Source organism: Dermochelys coriacea, chromosome 25 (genome assembly GCF_009764565.3).
Source record: "Dermochelys coriacea isolate rDerCor1 chromosome 25, rDerCor1.pri.v4, whole genome shotgun sequence".
Classification (NCBI taxonomy): domain Eukaryota; kingdom Metazoa; phylum Chordata; order Testudines; family Dermochelyidae; genus Dermochelys; species Dermochelys coriacea.
In genome coordinates, this window is record NC_050092.1 from 11,218,007 (window position 1) to 11,233,409 (window position 15,403).

The following is a 15,403-nucleotide window of genomic DNA, read 5'->3' on the forward strand; positions in this document are numbered from 1 at the left end:
TCTCTTCCCCATCCCAGATGGAGAAAGGGATGTCTGTACCCAGAGGCTGATCTAGACAAGCCCCTCTTAAGGAGTCCTGGTTTGGCTGGTGCAGGACAGAGCATCAGTGTCTCCGAACCTCCTGTTTCCAGAGCCCAGATGGGGAGGGGTTGGGGCTACAGAAATCCTTTTCTCTTGAAGGCAAGATCCTCGGGGCGTGGAGGCGGCACGGATCTGGGGAAAAGGTGCCTCTGGATCGATACCGACAGGCACCCGTGTTAGCTGCTGGCGGGCGGGAGGGGAGGGTGCCTGGTGCCGCGGGCTGAGCAGGGCGTTTCCTCTGGCAGATACATGAAGTACCTGTACCCCTACGAGTGCGAGAAGCGGGGGCTCAGCAACCCCAACGAGCTGCAAGCCGCCATTGACAGCAACCGGCGAGAGGGCCGCCGGCAGGGCTTCGGGGGCTCCCTCTTCACCTACTCCCCCAGTGGCACCCCCAGCCTGCTCTCGTCCCCCAAGCTGCAAGTGCCTGGCTTGGGGCTGGTGGCGGCCACCAATGGCGGCCCCATCGGCCCTGGGCAAAAGATAAAGAAAGGTAATGGCTTGGCTGGCCCCCTGGTTGGCATGAGCGGGCTGGGCCATGGGCAGCGGGCTGAAGCCGGGTCGTGGGGGAGAGAGGGAGTAAAAGCCTCAGGGTCTGGCTCCGTTAGCTAGAGCTTTTTACCCCATGGCTTCAGAGCCCTCCAGAGAGGGGAGTTAATAACCTTCCTGTGGCACTCATGGGCAAATGATGGCAGAGCAAGGGATAGAACCCATAAGTCCTGATTGCCAGTCCCCCAACCCCTGCGCTCTAACTACTAGACCCTGTTCTCCTCCAAGAGCTGGGAATAGAACCCAGGAGTCCTGATTGCCAGTCTTTCGCCCCAACTACTAGACCCTGCTCTCCTCCAAGAGCTGGGAATAGAACCCAGGAGTCCTGGCTCCCAGACCTGTGCTCAGTCCACGATACTATACTGGCTCCTTTACATGGTGCCACTTTAATGTCAGAATCTCAGAGCAATTTATAACCATTAACAGAGCCGTAAGGATTGCTCTGCTCACCTACCATGAAATAGTCCAGGATTGTCCCTCGTCTACCACTAGGGAAACTGAGGCAGAGGGTGGGGCAGTAACTTGATCCTGGTCGTACAGGAAGGCAGCTGGGACCTAGGTGCCTTGATTCCCAGCCCCCTGGGCTAACCATAGTCCTCAGTGCCATGCCCGTGTGAATCCATGCAGAACACTTGTGAAAGGAGAGTACCATACAAAGGAGCCGCCCCGTGCTGCAGCAGGGAGCTGGCTGGGAAGTCTGGGTGCACGTAAAGCTTCTTTCTGATGCACGCGAAGAGTCTGGCCTGGACCAGCCCTCGCGAGCTCACGGGACTCCCGTGCCCTCTCCCTCTTGCAGAAGAGGACTCGCCCATCCCCCTCCCCATGCCCAGCCGACTCCCTGTGTCCCTGGCTGGCCATCCGGTGGTCACGGCCCAGGCAGTGGCCGTGCAGGCGGCCGCCGCTCAGGCAGCGGTGGCGGCTCAGGCCGTGGCCCTGGAGCAGCTGAGAGAGAAGCTGGAGTCCGGGGAGCCACCAGAGAAGAAGATGGCTCTGGTGACAGATGAACAGCAGAGGCTGATGCAACGGGCCATCCAGCAGAACCTCCTGGCCATGACAGCGCAGCTACCCATGAGCATCCGCATTAACAGCCAAGGGACCCGCTCGCCAGGTGGGTAGCGCGGGGGCTGGAGGGAGAGAAAAGGGAGGCAGTCATGCTGCGGATCTTCCCCTGAGGTTAGGCTAGGAGCGCCGAGCCTGCCGGAGTAAGGCCACCTCCCATGCACAGGTCGTTGGCTGTGGGGATTGAACCTGGGACCTCTGATTCTTAAATGCTGTGCCTCCACTGCGTGAGCGACAAGAGCTGTACCCAGCTCCCTGTCCCATGCTTGGGCCACTCAGCCAGGCCTTTCCCCTTCTCTTTTGCTAGCCAGAGTTTAAAAACAAGTGCCTCTTTCGTGTCACGTCTGGCCAGGTTCCTCTCTCCTCTCAGTCCTGTACCAAAAGCGTTTCCTGGCAGTGTGCTGGGCCCACTTTTAGCAAATCTGAGAACCAAAACCAAAGCTTTGATTCCCCAGGGCTGGAGGCCTCTGCTCCTGCTGATACCAGACCCCTAGACCAGCCTTGTCCGTAGGGCTCGCTTTTCGTTCTGCGCATCCGTTTTCCCGCCCGCTGGTTTCCGTGTGTCCCTGCTGCCTGTCCAATAGGAACACAGTAACATTTAAAGGCAGACCTGGATGCTAAATCCGCCATCTGTAAATGGAGCGGGATTTTTTTTACCATCCCTGTTAATAGCCAAGAGGAAGGGATTTGGGGATGGCGTCAGCAGGGTTCTGTGAGCCTGGTGGGTCAGGACAGTCTTGTTTGACTGAGCAGTTTGTTTATCATCTGATTTATCCTGCTGCAGAAAACCGTCAGGACCCCGGCATGAGCCTGGCCAATAACGGCACGAACAGCATCAGCATGTCAGTGGAGATCAACGGCATCGTCTATACAGGTAAGGGAAACGTGGCCAGGTCTCCGTCTCTGCCTCTTGCTTACCCACTCCCCATTCCCCTGCTGGCCCAAAGAGTCTGACACAGCAAAACACGGGGCTGCTGGATCTCCCTGGTGATCGTGTTAACGTGTCACGCCAGTAGCACCGAAAGGGCCTATCGCGCTGGGTGTTGTACAAACCCAGAGCAGGCTGTCTGATCAGAGCCCAGGCTCTGGTCTCACGGTTCCTATTCTGCAGTCCCTTCCCAGCCTTTCCGGAGGTGGATTGGATTGATCCGTGCCGGACGCTCCTCTCCCTTTGCAGGCTTTCGGTCCTGGCATTTGGGAGATAGTGACTTGCCTCTCCACGTCTCGCTGCCCTTAGACAATGTGCTTCCAAACTCTTTCCTCTAGGGACAAAGATGCTTGCAAGTTATTTTCACGAATCAGCACCACTAGGGTAGTGCCTAGACACCTAGCGAGAGCTGGTCCCTGCTCTGAAGAGCTTACAGTCTAGGTAGACATGGTTGCGAGAGGAAACAGAGGCCCTGTAACTAGCTAGGAATAGAGCTGTGGGCTCATAGGCCAGGGCCCTAAGCACTAGATCACCCCTCTCCAATGAAACTTATTCCTTAGCTGCTTCTTGCAGAATTTCTTGCCCCTTTCTCTGAAGCCACTGGCCGTTGACCGAGGTGAACGCTGGGCCGGGTGGATCACTGCTTTGATCCGGGCTGACGGTTCCTAAGTATCAGGGCACCACTGTCCCAGCAGGGGCGGGGAGAAAGGAAGGAGCATTCTCCCCACTTCACAGCTCGGTTCCCGCTGGAGTTAGGAGCAGCCCCCCCACGAGCCTCTCTCTCTTGTCTCTCCCCCAGGTGTGCTGTTCGCACAGACCCCCGGCCCCTCGTCGTCCTCGCTCCCTTCCTCTGCCTACAGCAAGGGAAACAGCAGCAGCCGGAGCAGCAGCAGTGGTGTGGGGGGCAGCAGTGGTGTCTCCCAGGCTGCCCCGGCTGGTTTGTCCGCCCCTCCAACCTCTACCTCTAATAACTCTTCTTCGCCTTAACTCCCCCCCCCCCAAACGGCAGCACCTCATCTCACCAAAAGACAAAAAAAAATCCCAAACCCACCCACACATGGAGCTTCTATCACAGCTGACGCCAAAACCCAAGCTTGCATCTGGCTTCCCCGGGGGTGGGGGGAGGAAGCCCCATTTCCCCCTCCGCCCAAGAGGACTGGAGAAAGTTTTGCAAGGAGAAAAGCTTTAATCCAGGGGGGTTCATTGAAAGCAGCCTGGACTCTGAGCCAGTCATTAGCCGGTAGCTTTGGAGGTGATGCATCATTCCCCGCCCCAGAACTCTTTACCTCACGGACACCCCACTTTGCACTGTCCGTTTGTTTTCCAATGTTGTTGTGTGAAGTTGTGTTATTTTGGATACCTCCAGGCAGACACACAGTCGCACCCACGCCCACGGCTTGTGTTTTTAATGAAAGCTCCCCACCTTTCCTTTCCTTTCCTTTTCTTTTTTTTAAACCAAAAACAAAATTTGCAAAAGCGGGAGGAATTTTAGTCCTTTAAATCTTTTTTTATTATTATTTTAAGAACTACACTCAAGCTATATGGCATTTTACGAGGTGGTTAGTTGGATCTTTTTTTTTTTTTTTTTGTAAATAGCTTCTATTTTATTCTCTAAAAAAAAAAAAATCAAACCTTAACTCACAAAAATGATATATATATATATATATTAGCGTTCGTTCAGGGAAACAGGACTTGGAAAACCTGTAACCTCTTTTTCTTGTGGTCGTCTGATGTTGATCTTGGTCGAGTTCGATCCGCGCTGCTTTCTTTCGAACGCTGGTGACACCCAAGGTTCGGGAGAGAGCCAGGGTGACCCCAACGAACGAGCTCAGGTGTTTGTATGCAGGGTGGAATGGGGGGAGGGGCGGGGTGGGGGGTGTCTAGCAAGCTCCATTTGGAGATTCTTAGGGTTGAAGTGTGTAGTTGGTCTGCAGTTATTAGGAGACGGTTTTGTAGAGCTGCCTCACTGGGAGACGTCTGCGTTTCTAGGATCCGTTTCCTTCAGCAATAGAGGTAAAGGGGTTCGATGCCACCTCTTCAGGCTCTCCGCTCCACTCCACAACTAGCTGTTGGACCTTGGTCCTCTGGGGGCTTGATCCGCTCCTGATCCGTACAACCACTTACGCACCTGCTGGGACTTCAGGCGTAGCCTCAGTGAAGCCGAAGGGATTACTCAACTGCTCCAAGTTAAGCAGGTGCATAACAGCAGCGCTTTGGATCAGGGCCAGAGCGTGCAGACAAGGGCATAAGGCGGAGCTGTCCGTCCAGCCAGCCTTCTTCGTTCGGGTCCTGCTTCAGCAAAGTGCGTCCCGCTGGCGTTAAGGGGACTGCAGCAAACGCTTTACAGTTTAGGGTTGAGTGCTGTGTGGATGGGGCTGAGCGCAGCGGGGGGAAGGCAGTGCCTGTGGATGTGTCGTTGCTTTACACCCGTAGCCTGAGGCAATGATACGCTTGCCCTGGCTGGCAGGAATTCTTCGGGCGTAACCTGAGGGGCAGCAAAGGGTGCGATTCCGGCTGGTAGGCTTTGGAGACAAAAAAAAGAGAGATTTTGCATCGCAAGACTACCCGAATTCTTCTTCCCATCCCCAGTCCAGAGCACCCTCCGCCTTCCCAGATAGTCAGAGCATAGAGGGAGAGTCCTAAGCCAGAGGCCCCGTGCAAAGGAATCACTGGGACTTCCATTAGAGCAGCCTCCTTAGCTTCGTGATCATCCATCTGGCTGCATCGTGTGCACGCCCCTATATGGATGAGAGCCAACGCTTCCTTTTCCATTGGCTTGTAGAAGTGGGAAGTGGATCCGTGGCGGCCCATGGGTGCTGGTTGGACCTCAGAGAGTTGCAGTGTGTGGTGCCGGGAATCGGTTTGTTCAGAATCGGGCTCTGAGAAACAGCTTTTGAGCCAAGACACAGTGCAGGGAGAAAGCACATCCCAAGTGCCTGCTGAACTCTGGGCAGGAGCCATGCAGCCGCTTGTCTACGGGGAGGGAGTTTGCCAGCAAAGCAGAGCCACTGATCTCCCACGCTTTCTCCTGGGCAAGACCTGCCAGACTCCTGACAGGGCAGCGCAAGGGGCTGGAATCACTGAGCTGGGTTTGTTGGCCACGTGGACCTGTTTCATTGCCATTCCAAGGGTGGTGAAGGATCCCGTGTGCTGTAGAGGGCGAGGGGAGCCGCTGTTGGTATTGTGGATGGGAGCTTCCTCCTGATCTCGAAGCTCATCCTTGTGGGTGGGTGCACACCTGTGTCCGTAGGTGTCTGTACCACCTGCATGTACACAGTCAGTGGGAGAGAGGGCAGCACTCTGGCCTTCACAGCTTTCCCAAAAGCTACAGAGGGCATATGGGAAAAGCTGAAGCCTGGCTGTAGTTTATTCAAATCACGGAGGTGCCTGGACCGAAAGCCTGGATCCAACGCCCTGAACAATGTGGGGGTTCAGATCCAAACTCCACAGCTGGCCTGTCGCTAGGACCTGGTTCTGGATTCCCCAGCAATCAAGCCCAGCTGCAGTTGGGTCTTTTCCTCCCTCTCCCTTTGCCTCTTTTATTCCCTCTGATCTGGACTTACATGTGAGGGAATTAGGTTCCCAACTCCCATTGACTTGCACCTAATTCCATCTGGCTTCTTTGAAAATCCCAGGCTTAAACTGAATCTGTGGTACAACCAGTGCTGCACCATTGAGGGGGGAAGAGAGAGGATCCTGCTTGCAGCCGCCTGCAGTTACCTGCAACTTGGTGTCATCACAAGGCTGGCCTGTTATACTCGGTCTGTTTTGCATTTTTTACGTGTGTTTCTTTAATTTCTCGGTGGAGGAAATTAACGTCGATGACTCCTCTGTTCCCCCCCACACATCCCCTCCCAGGGAACCCTGTTCCCAAGGGCTTACAGTACAAGTCTCTCCCTGTAATTAGGTCCATGGAGCATAATTTAATGAGTTCTGTGTTGTGTGCTGTGCTCCTGATGTGAGTGCCGGGGGCGGGGTTATTCCGGAGGAGAAACTCCATTTTAGAGACAATCTAGGGCTTGCTGCAGAATTCATCTGTCCAGCAAGGGGCTGAGGAGCCTAAAACAGCCCGAGCTGGGACGTCTCCTGCAAGGTGCTGAGTGCCGTTAACTCCCACCGAAGCAGCTGCGTATTGAGCATGCTCTGCACTTCTCAGGATCGGGCCTTAAGCGTGAGTCCTGCTGTAGCCATGTGTTTCCTCTGCCCTGTCCTGTGACTGATCATAAAGGCACCAGAGCACCCTTACCTGCATAATAGTCACTGCCCATAAAGGGCCTGATTCTGATTCTCGGCTGCTGTCATGTACACCAGCGCAGAGGGTGGGCGTGAAGTGAAAGTGCTTTTGCACCAGTGTGAACATCTGCGCAAAGGGTGAAGCAATGGAATGGAGACCCAAAGCCTCCCAGCTTGGCCTCTCTGCAAACAATGGGGGTGGGGCGCTCTGGATTTTTTAAACATCGTCTTTTCCTGCTGATTTTTGTGCTTTTCCATTTGATAAACCGGCTCCCAACCTCCCCAGCCTGTTTTTCAAGTCACAAGCCGCTCTGACTGCCTCCAGCTCCCTGACCCCGCATATTGCCAGCAGCTACCAGTCTGATGGTTTCCAGCAGAGCAGGGAGCTAGCACAGAGAAGCTGATCTAAAGGCAATACTACAATGTACAATCCAGATTGTACACATGCCCCCCTTCACCCTCCCTGCTTCTTTCGCCAGACTCTAGATACTTGTCGCACCTCGTCGTCTGCTCAGGGCTGAAACAGCAAACTGGTTCTTCGTAGGTTTCTTTTTTTTCTTTTTGGACAGGTGAAGAAAATAACCAGAAAAATCAGGTGTACTAGATAAAAGTCAGTGAGATTCCTGCTTCCCATCTCTCTGCACCTTGCCCTCACTCCATTTTCTGTCTGGGTTGGCTGTAGCACGCAGGGGGGGACTGCTTCCTGATGTCTCCTACGGTGTCACTGGTGAAAGGCAGATGTAAGGACTAGTATTTTCAGAAAGGCTCTTTTGCAGCACTGAAATAAGTGGCAGATTTGCAAAGGAATCTAGCACTTTGGGTCGTGAGCGTTTTGTGAAAACTAAAGTTGATTAACTTTAAAATTAAACATCTGAGGTGCCCCAATGGAAGCTGAGTTCTCATGCTCTTCTAGCCCCAGTGGCGGGTGTTGAGCATTTGAAAATGTGGCCCCACACCCCAAGATTTTTACATTTCAGGCCTTTGGTTCTCCCTGTGCTGCTCGGAGGACAAGGGTGGGAGCCCTGCCATGAAGCATATTGTTGCAATGATATTTTTAGAATGTGCACTGGGATTGTTTTTGGTTGTTTTTTTTTTTTTTTAATCTCCCATCATGAATGTCAAAGAGACACCATGGGCTCTCTGCATTTCTGTCTGAACAAGTTCCCCTGGCATTGCTGCGGCTAACCTTATTCTCCCTGAAGGAGATTAGAGCCGGGACAAAATCCCCCTGGGTTATTTTTAGTTTGGGCATCTTACAGCACTTTGTGTGTGGTCAGTTTCACTATTTTCCCCCCTCTCCGGGGCCTGAGCCAAAGCCCACTTCAGTGTCCACTGACTTTGGTCAAGCCCCTAGCTACTCGGTTTCCCTTCCTCAGGGTGGATCTTAAGGTGATGGTGAAAGCAGGAAAATTGGCAGAGGGACTGCAGAACAGGTGCAAAACCCTCCTGCTGCCTCCAGTTCATTGAAATTGACAAGATCTCAAGCTGATTGTTTCCCTTCCTAAACAGTCCCTTAAAGCTCCCCTGGGTGGCTGCCTGAGACCAATGGTCATTGAACCCAGCTATTTGTGCCAGCAGACCCACCTCTCATCTAGCTGGGATCTAGCCAGGAACTCCCTCTCATGGAAGCAGCGGGATGGTTGTGACACCTAGGTTTTGTCATATACGGTGATTCTTCCTCTCGGGGTGGGGCTGGGAATGTTGAAGCCGTAACACGTTCCCTAGGCCAGGTCAGTTTGTACCAATATCATTATGGCGGTTAGGAGTGTGACTTTTTACCGCTATAGTTCTACTGGTACAGTTCCTAGTGGGCTACAGTAAAGCCATATAAAGGTGACTTATCCCAGTAGAAGTTATTTCCCTTCTACAGCAAGAGCACCTTTATACCTGTGTAACTGCATCCACACTAGCAGGGTTATGCTGTTTTAACTATACCCTGTCTACCTGGGGAGGGAGGACCCATGAAGCTGCTTAAACGTGATGCAGAAAGAGGCTGGACTTAATCCTGTTATATGTTAAAAGCTGTCTCCCTAGCTTTCTGGTTCAAGTGTTAATCAACTTTGTCATACAGAGAGAGAGGGCACCATCTGAAGTGGAGTGGAGATTTGTCCTCTTTCCCGGCCTTACACTTGAGAGTGGGTTCCTCTCTTTTCCCTGGGGAAATATGACCACGGCTGTGCATGTATCAGCTTTGCAGGGTACATACTGTGATGCACAGGGTCATGTTGAGCCCTGGTATAAGCAGATGCAGCCTCTGTTGATTTCGGTGGACTTGGCATTTGCTTATGCCAAGGCTGACGTTGGTCTCCAGTGCATGCTGCAAAAGAAAAGCAGCTGCTCCGGGGTGATGGGAAAGCATCTTTGTGAGTTGTGAGCCCTGTTCCGCTAAGTGGAGTGCTGACACGGCTGAGCCAGCCAGAGGGGAATGCTGGTGGTTCCCCGTTCCCAACTAAACAGGCTTGGATCTGCTCCATTACACCCCTGCTTGCCCAGCCAGGGAGCCTCATTGCTCAGCTGTTGACCAGTTTTGCAGTTTTGATTTTGAGAATACTGGGCATAGATGCTGCATCGTCACTGCCTGTTGGTCGCACACATGCCAGTAACCCCACAGTAAACATCAGGGCCTGGCTTGGCTACTCCTGTATTTCCCTGGCCACTGAAATCCTGGGAGGAGGTTGTACCTTTCTGGGAGGTGCCCGGGCTTCTCAGGTGACTGAAGGCATCTTGGCCTCCCAGAGAATCTGGCTAGAAATGCACTCCCTGTTTAGACTTTTTGCTCAACTGCCCCTTTGACCTTAGAGGCCAGGGGACGGGTATCCCCATCAAGCCGCTCCCTTCTGTTCTGTCCAGCCTGGCCGTTGCATCTTTCTTTTTAACCAGGCAGCTGTTTTGTATTTTAAAAAACTCTCACCGATATCTACGTTAATGATGCTGCGGTAGCTCCTTCTGGAGCACCCGGGATCAAACCCATTGAAGCCAACTCTCCCATTGACTCGGAGCGAGCCAGATTGATGTGCCTTTGCCCAGCCTGCTGCTAAGTTGCTTGTAGATGCACTCAGTGACAATTAGCATCTCACTCCCTGGCCCTGTCTCCCCCCATGGCACTGCTGCCAGATCCTCCTTAGGCAGCACAGCAAGGAGTTAGACCTCAGGTGACTTCTATACCAAGAGCCAGGTGGGCATGATCTCCTCTTTTAATGCCCTGTGGGACAGCTCCTGCAGAGAATCCAAGCTAGCGTCCATCTCTCTGTGCTGCTGCTCAAGCAGGGAGAATATGGAAGCAAGGGGATTTGGTGAGCGAGAACCAGCTGTAGCCGCAGGCCGCTGGCGATACAAGCTCCTGCCCTGGAGACAGTGGGGTGTTTTTAGAGAGGGGGGGCTTGCTTGACTTCCTCAGCCAGCCGCCAGAATCCTGAGCATGCACCAGGGACACTGCCCAGTTTTGTGACACAGCAGGGGAGGGCGAAAGTGCAGGGTGCCTGTAAAGCAGAGAGGACCCTCAACTCCCAGGGAGGCTGGAGCCTCTGACACACCTTGTGGGATGGAGAGCATCAAGCTTAAAGGGCCTGCTCCAAAATCCATTGAAGTCAATGGCACAGCCCCCACTGACTTCAGCGGGCTTTGGATGGAGTCTGGTGTCACTTGTGAATGAATATATAATATATATACACACACACACACACACACACACACACACACATACACACTTTAACAGACTGTTTCTGAGTACTCCCCACCTCCCCCCTTGTCCTGTGCAGACACACACAAAGTTACGGTCCTTTGCCTCATTGCCATTTTCCTTCCCTGCCTGCTAGCCCCAAACACTTTCTGTTTCCTTTTGCTGTGTCCTTGCTTTGGAAGCCGCCCTGGGCTGCTGCCCCCCGAGCTCCGTTTTCATGGAGCCTGGGCAGCTTTGAAAGGTGGACTGCAAAGCTAAAGTGAAAAGCAGAGCTTAGCCCAGAGATAGGAGCTGACTGCTCCCCGCTAGCTGGCACAGTAACACGGGGCTTCATCCCTCCTGCGAAAACCTTCCAGCGCTTCCTGGCTCTCGCCTCGGTCTTCCCCAAGTCACCAGAGCCCTTTGATGGGCTTGGCTGAATCAGGGGCTGTGTATGTTTGCTGGCATCTGAAGCCTCGAGGAAACCAAGGGCCACCCCGGCAGCCTGACACACACGGGACCGATTTCTAGACTCTGTTCAGTTCCTGTTTTAGCTGGGCAGTTCACTCTTTACGCTCCTGCCGCGGAATTGACCCTGCATGCTGGTACCAGAACCCTGCTCGCAGCCTTCGTTCAGTATGCAACTCAGGCGAGATCAAAGATCCCGAAACCCTCTCTCAGTAGCTAGATAAAGCAAAGGGTTTTCCCCTCTATCACCTCCTCAGTGCCAAAAGCTGTAGCTAGAGAAGTCTCATGGGCACAGACCGTACATCTGACTTTGTCGCCGAGCGATCTGTGGCTGTTCTCAGCCTGTGTTGGGTGTAGGACCAGTGAGGTGGCGTCTCTGTTCTCTAGACGCCCTAGCCAGTCAGACCCTTGATACTTGGCTCTGAGCCTGGCCTGGAAACGTATCGTCTCTCAGAACGAATGCTTTGCTCGACTTGTATAAGGAGCCTTAGGAAGCGGGGTGGGTTGGGGGTGGGAGAAATTCTATATCAAATTCTATATCTCGTGTGTGTTTTGAGTGTGCGTATAAAGCAAAACCAACCAACCTTCGGGGTAAAACGTGTTTTTTACACAATCTGGGCTCTCAGAGCAAGAGCAGGATTGTAACTCAGGGGAAAAAGACCTGCTGTCTGGATCTGATTGTACTGGGTATGGGAGGGAGGGAGAAGGAGCAGGGCAGGATTTGCTTGCTGTGTCATTTATTTTAAGTTCCAGTTGTTTTGAGGTTTTTTTTGGGGGGGGGGGGAGGTGTGATTTCTTAGCCCTGATTTTTCATCCAGGAGAAACTTGCCTTAAAGTTGCCCGGCACGGCGGGTGGGTGACCTGGGTTTCTCCCCAGTGCTGGCTCTGTAGGAGAGGCAGCTTTGCTAGCGTAGCTTCCAGCTTGTGTCTGCCCTGCTCTCGCTGCGGGAGCCCGTGTGGCTGCTTGAACCGTGCTGCAAGGAAACCTGGACCTGAGCACGACTGAGATACTTGACTTCAGAAGGGGCTGCGTGCATCTTTGTGGGCCTGCTGCCTCGGGGCTGCGTGGGTGTGTGCCCGAGGGAGATCCCGAGGGGGACCCTCAAGTTCCACACCAGGGACAGCTAGTGTGCGGAAAGGGCTCACCTCCCACACTACCTCGCCGGTGGGAATGCAACTCTCTGGGCTGCTACGGCTTCTACCAGCAGCTAACCCAGCAGCCCCTGAGCAGGCCACACATCCGAGGATGCAGGGGCTGGAGGTGCAGACAAGCCACAGGGCACCTCCTCATGCCAAACACTGGACAGCCCAAGAGCCATTCCCCACCCCCATCCCCTTAACTCTGGCCCTCAAATCCCCATTAGCCCAGAGTTCTGCTGAGCCCACCTGCTCAGTTCTGAAGGTCTGGCTAGGAGGATGCCATGGAGCGCTAGCCGCTAGGACTAGAACGTGCTGTTTTAGGGCCTGCCTGACTACCTTCAAAGAGACATCCTGCAGGATGGCCCCCCCAGAGAACTCTTTGTCACTGGCTTTTGTGCTGGGGAGGGGGGGTATTTAGATTTTTAGTAGGTTTTGCATTTGTACAGTCCCTGTTTTATTCCTCTCCTCACCCCCCCCCCCCCCACCAATTTTTTGGTTGGGTTTTTTGATTTTTTTTGGGGGGGGAAGCATATTACATTCAGCTTTTTTTCCTTTTTGCATATCGATTAAAAAAAATCAGTTTCTCTGGGGTTTGAAAGGCAAAAGGAATGAACACAGCTGCAGATGCAATTATACAGCATGCATATCTTAACTCAGGTAAAAAAAAAAAAAAACACAAAAAAAAAAGAATAAAAACCACATTCTACCTCTGATAACGGCGGGCCTCAGGCTGCCTGTCCTGGGAATCCCGCGGTGAAATATTTCAGTTTTGCAGACATTCAGGTATTAAAACTTTGTGATTATTAAATAAAATAAAATAAAATAAAAACACTGAAAGTTTACATTTTATAATAACATTATTATACAGATTGTATTTAAACTTCAGAATATTTAAGACAATTGTAACCCTGTAAAGTTGATGAAATATTAAAAACAAAAACAAAAATCTGACTTTTAAAATCAGCATCTGATTTCTTTCTTGTGTTGCCTGGTCTTTATCCACAGGGTCCCTCTGCATTCGGAGAAACCTCTTGTAAAAAGAAGCAGGGTTGCCACTGGGTTATTAGGTGTATTACGGTAGCGACTAGGAGCCCGTCCCCTTTGTGCTGGGCCCTGTATATTATTAGGTATATTATGGTGGCACTTAGTAGCTCTCATCATGAACTAGGATGCCAGGTACAATGCGCTAGATACAGTACAAAGACAGAACAAAGCACCGGTCCCTGCCTCCAAGAACTTCCAATCTCAGCATAAGGGCAGAGACAACAGGTGGCTACAGACAGTGAGTACAAGGAAACCGTGCTGGGCAGCAGTGCCTAGCAGATGGATCCCTTTCCAACAGATACACTAGAGCAAAAAGCAAAGCCGTGGGCTTGATTCAGAAATAACTGGGTATGGCTCTGCCGGAGGGCTGCCTAGCTGTTCATAGGATGGGTCTTTCGGGTTGCATTGTCTATTAACTCTTGCGATGTTTGGGGACGGGGAGGGTCTCTTAAACCCCCAGCTTCTCTGTGAGAATTTACACTTCCAATTATACACCCACACCCACACCCCCGCAGGGCCTTGCCCTGCAGGCTGTGGAGAAGAGTGTGGAAGGGAGGCTCAGAAAGCCTGCCCAACCGTGTGGTTTTTTCTGCTATTCTCACGGTTTTGCAGGCGGGGCTGGCGTGATTTTGGAACGCCTGGGGTTGACAACGCTGAAAAGGAGACGGGGTCGGCAGACTGCACTGGAGATCTGCAGGCAACTGTCCTGGGACAATTCCCTAGGCTCCCCATTGGGTGGTCACTGGGGCCCTGATCCGGGGAAGCACTAATGCACGTATGTGCTTAACACCCGATGGGACTTGTGCTGCAAGTTACATCAGCTTCTCCCCTCCCCCTGGCCCCTGCCTCCCTCTGCTTGGAAAGGACCCCCAACTCCTCCAGCTGGTCTTTGCACCCACCAACCCGCTACCTTCATGCTCAAATCCCTCCAGCTTCCTCCCCAACCCACCCTCCCTGGCTGACTTCTACAAAGCTGTGCTGGGAAGGAGCCCTCTGGAAGAGTGGATCCCTGCAGCTGGGGGGGTTGATTTGGGGCTGGCATGGGCGGGATTCCCCTTTGGACTCTGCAGGCCAGTCCACTGCCAGGGAAGCAAGAGCTAGTCCTGCACCTCCTTGGCCGTAGCTCCATAAAGCTTTAGGTTGCTTTAGTGGGAGCATCCATTAATATCCTGCAATTCCCACCCACCTTGCACAGTGGGAGGCTGGGTTGGGGTGAACCAAACTGGGCCTATCTGCTGGGCTCTGTCATTCAAGCCGCTCTCCTTTCCCCTTTATTTGGGCATGGTAACTTCATCCCTTCCCTGGGGCTGAGCCCCTGGCATTTATAGCAGGCACAGAGTGGGGTATGGGGGTGAGGAGCGCTCAGGGAGGGTGGGATAAGACTCTGCACTTAGCTGGGGATCTCAAAGGGCTTTTCAAACAATGGGATTAGGGCTTCATTTTACACAGGTAGGGAAGGGACTGAGGCCCACAGAGGTGAGGTGACCTGAGCCCCACAGCAGGTCAGCAGTGGAATTTAACCCAGGAGTCCTGGCTCCCAGTCTCCTTCTCTAGCCCCTGGACTGCAGTTTCAGAGCTGGGAATAGAACCCAGGAGTCCTGGCTCACCGTTTATTGCTCTAATTGCTGATCGGGCTGCCTCCCTCACAGAGGAAAGCTACTCAGAAGGTTTCCCTGAAAGTTCCCTTCATGACACATCTTCACCTTTCCTTTCCCAGGCCCCAGCCCTGATCTCAGTAGGGACCCAATCCAGCTGGGGGTCCCTGCTAATCTCTCCAATTTGGTGCCTGTCCTTTTTTCTCTTCAAGGCCTCAGCTGGTGCTGTTGGGGAGGATTTCCTTAAGGACGGGCCCGCTCAAACCGAATAGGGAGGAAGCCAAGAGGGTTCTATAATTTCCCTATAGAGGGAAACTATAATTGCCCAGAACCCCTAGAGAATTGAAGAGCGAGTGAAATCCTGACTGTAAGGGTTGGAACCGTGGGCTAGCAGGGAGCTGATTCTCGTTCAAAAGGCCTGAGGGGTGAGGGGGTGTGTGAGAGGGGTCAGCTCCGACAGGGGACTGTAGGGCAGGACGATCCAGCTGGCAGAGAGTCTTGATCTGAGCAACCTGAGGCCACTCCGGCCCATCTGTGCTCAGTGTAGAGTCCTATTGGCAGGTACTGCAGCTGTCCAGAAGCAGGGGAGGATTCCAGCCACCAAGGAGTCCAAATGCTGAACTCAGCCCCTTGCTGCCATCCCCAGAG

The 15,403-nt window shown here is 53.0% G+C and overlaps 1 protein-coding gene across 2 annotated transcripts in view; it reads left to right on the forward strand.

Moving 5' to 3' along the window:
• Positions 1–13,067, forward strand: part of ARID3A (AT-rich interaction domain 3A) — a 101,371-nt gene extending 88,304 nt beyond the window's left edge. For both annotated transcript variants that reach the window (XM_038383856.2, XM_043502532.1), the window contains exons 6-9: positions 327–574; positions 1,427–1,738; positions 2,474–2,563; positions 3,417–13,067. In XM_038383856.2, the coding sequence (XP_038239784.1) occupies positions 327–574; positions 1,427–1,738; positions 2,474–2,563; positions 3,417–3,604 (838 nt within the window). In that variant the 3' untranslated portion in view covers positions 3,605–13,067. The remainder of the gene's footprint in view (positions 1–326; positions 575–1,426; positions 1,739–2,473; positions 2,564–3,416) is intronic.
• The last annotated feature ends 2,336 nt before the right edge of the window (positions 13,068–15,403 follow it).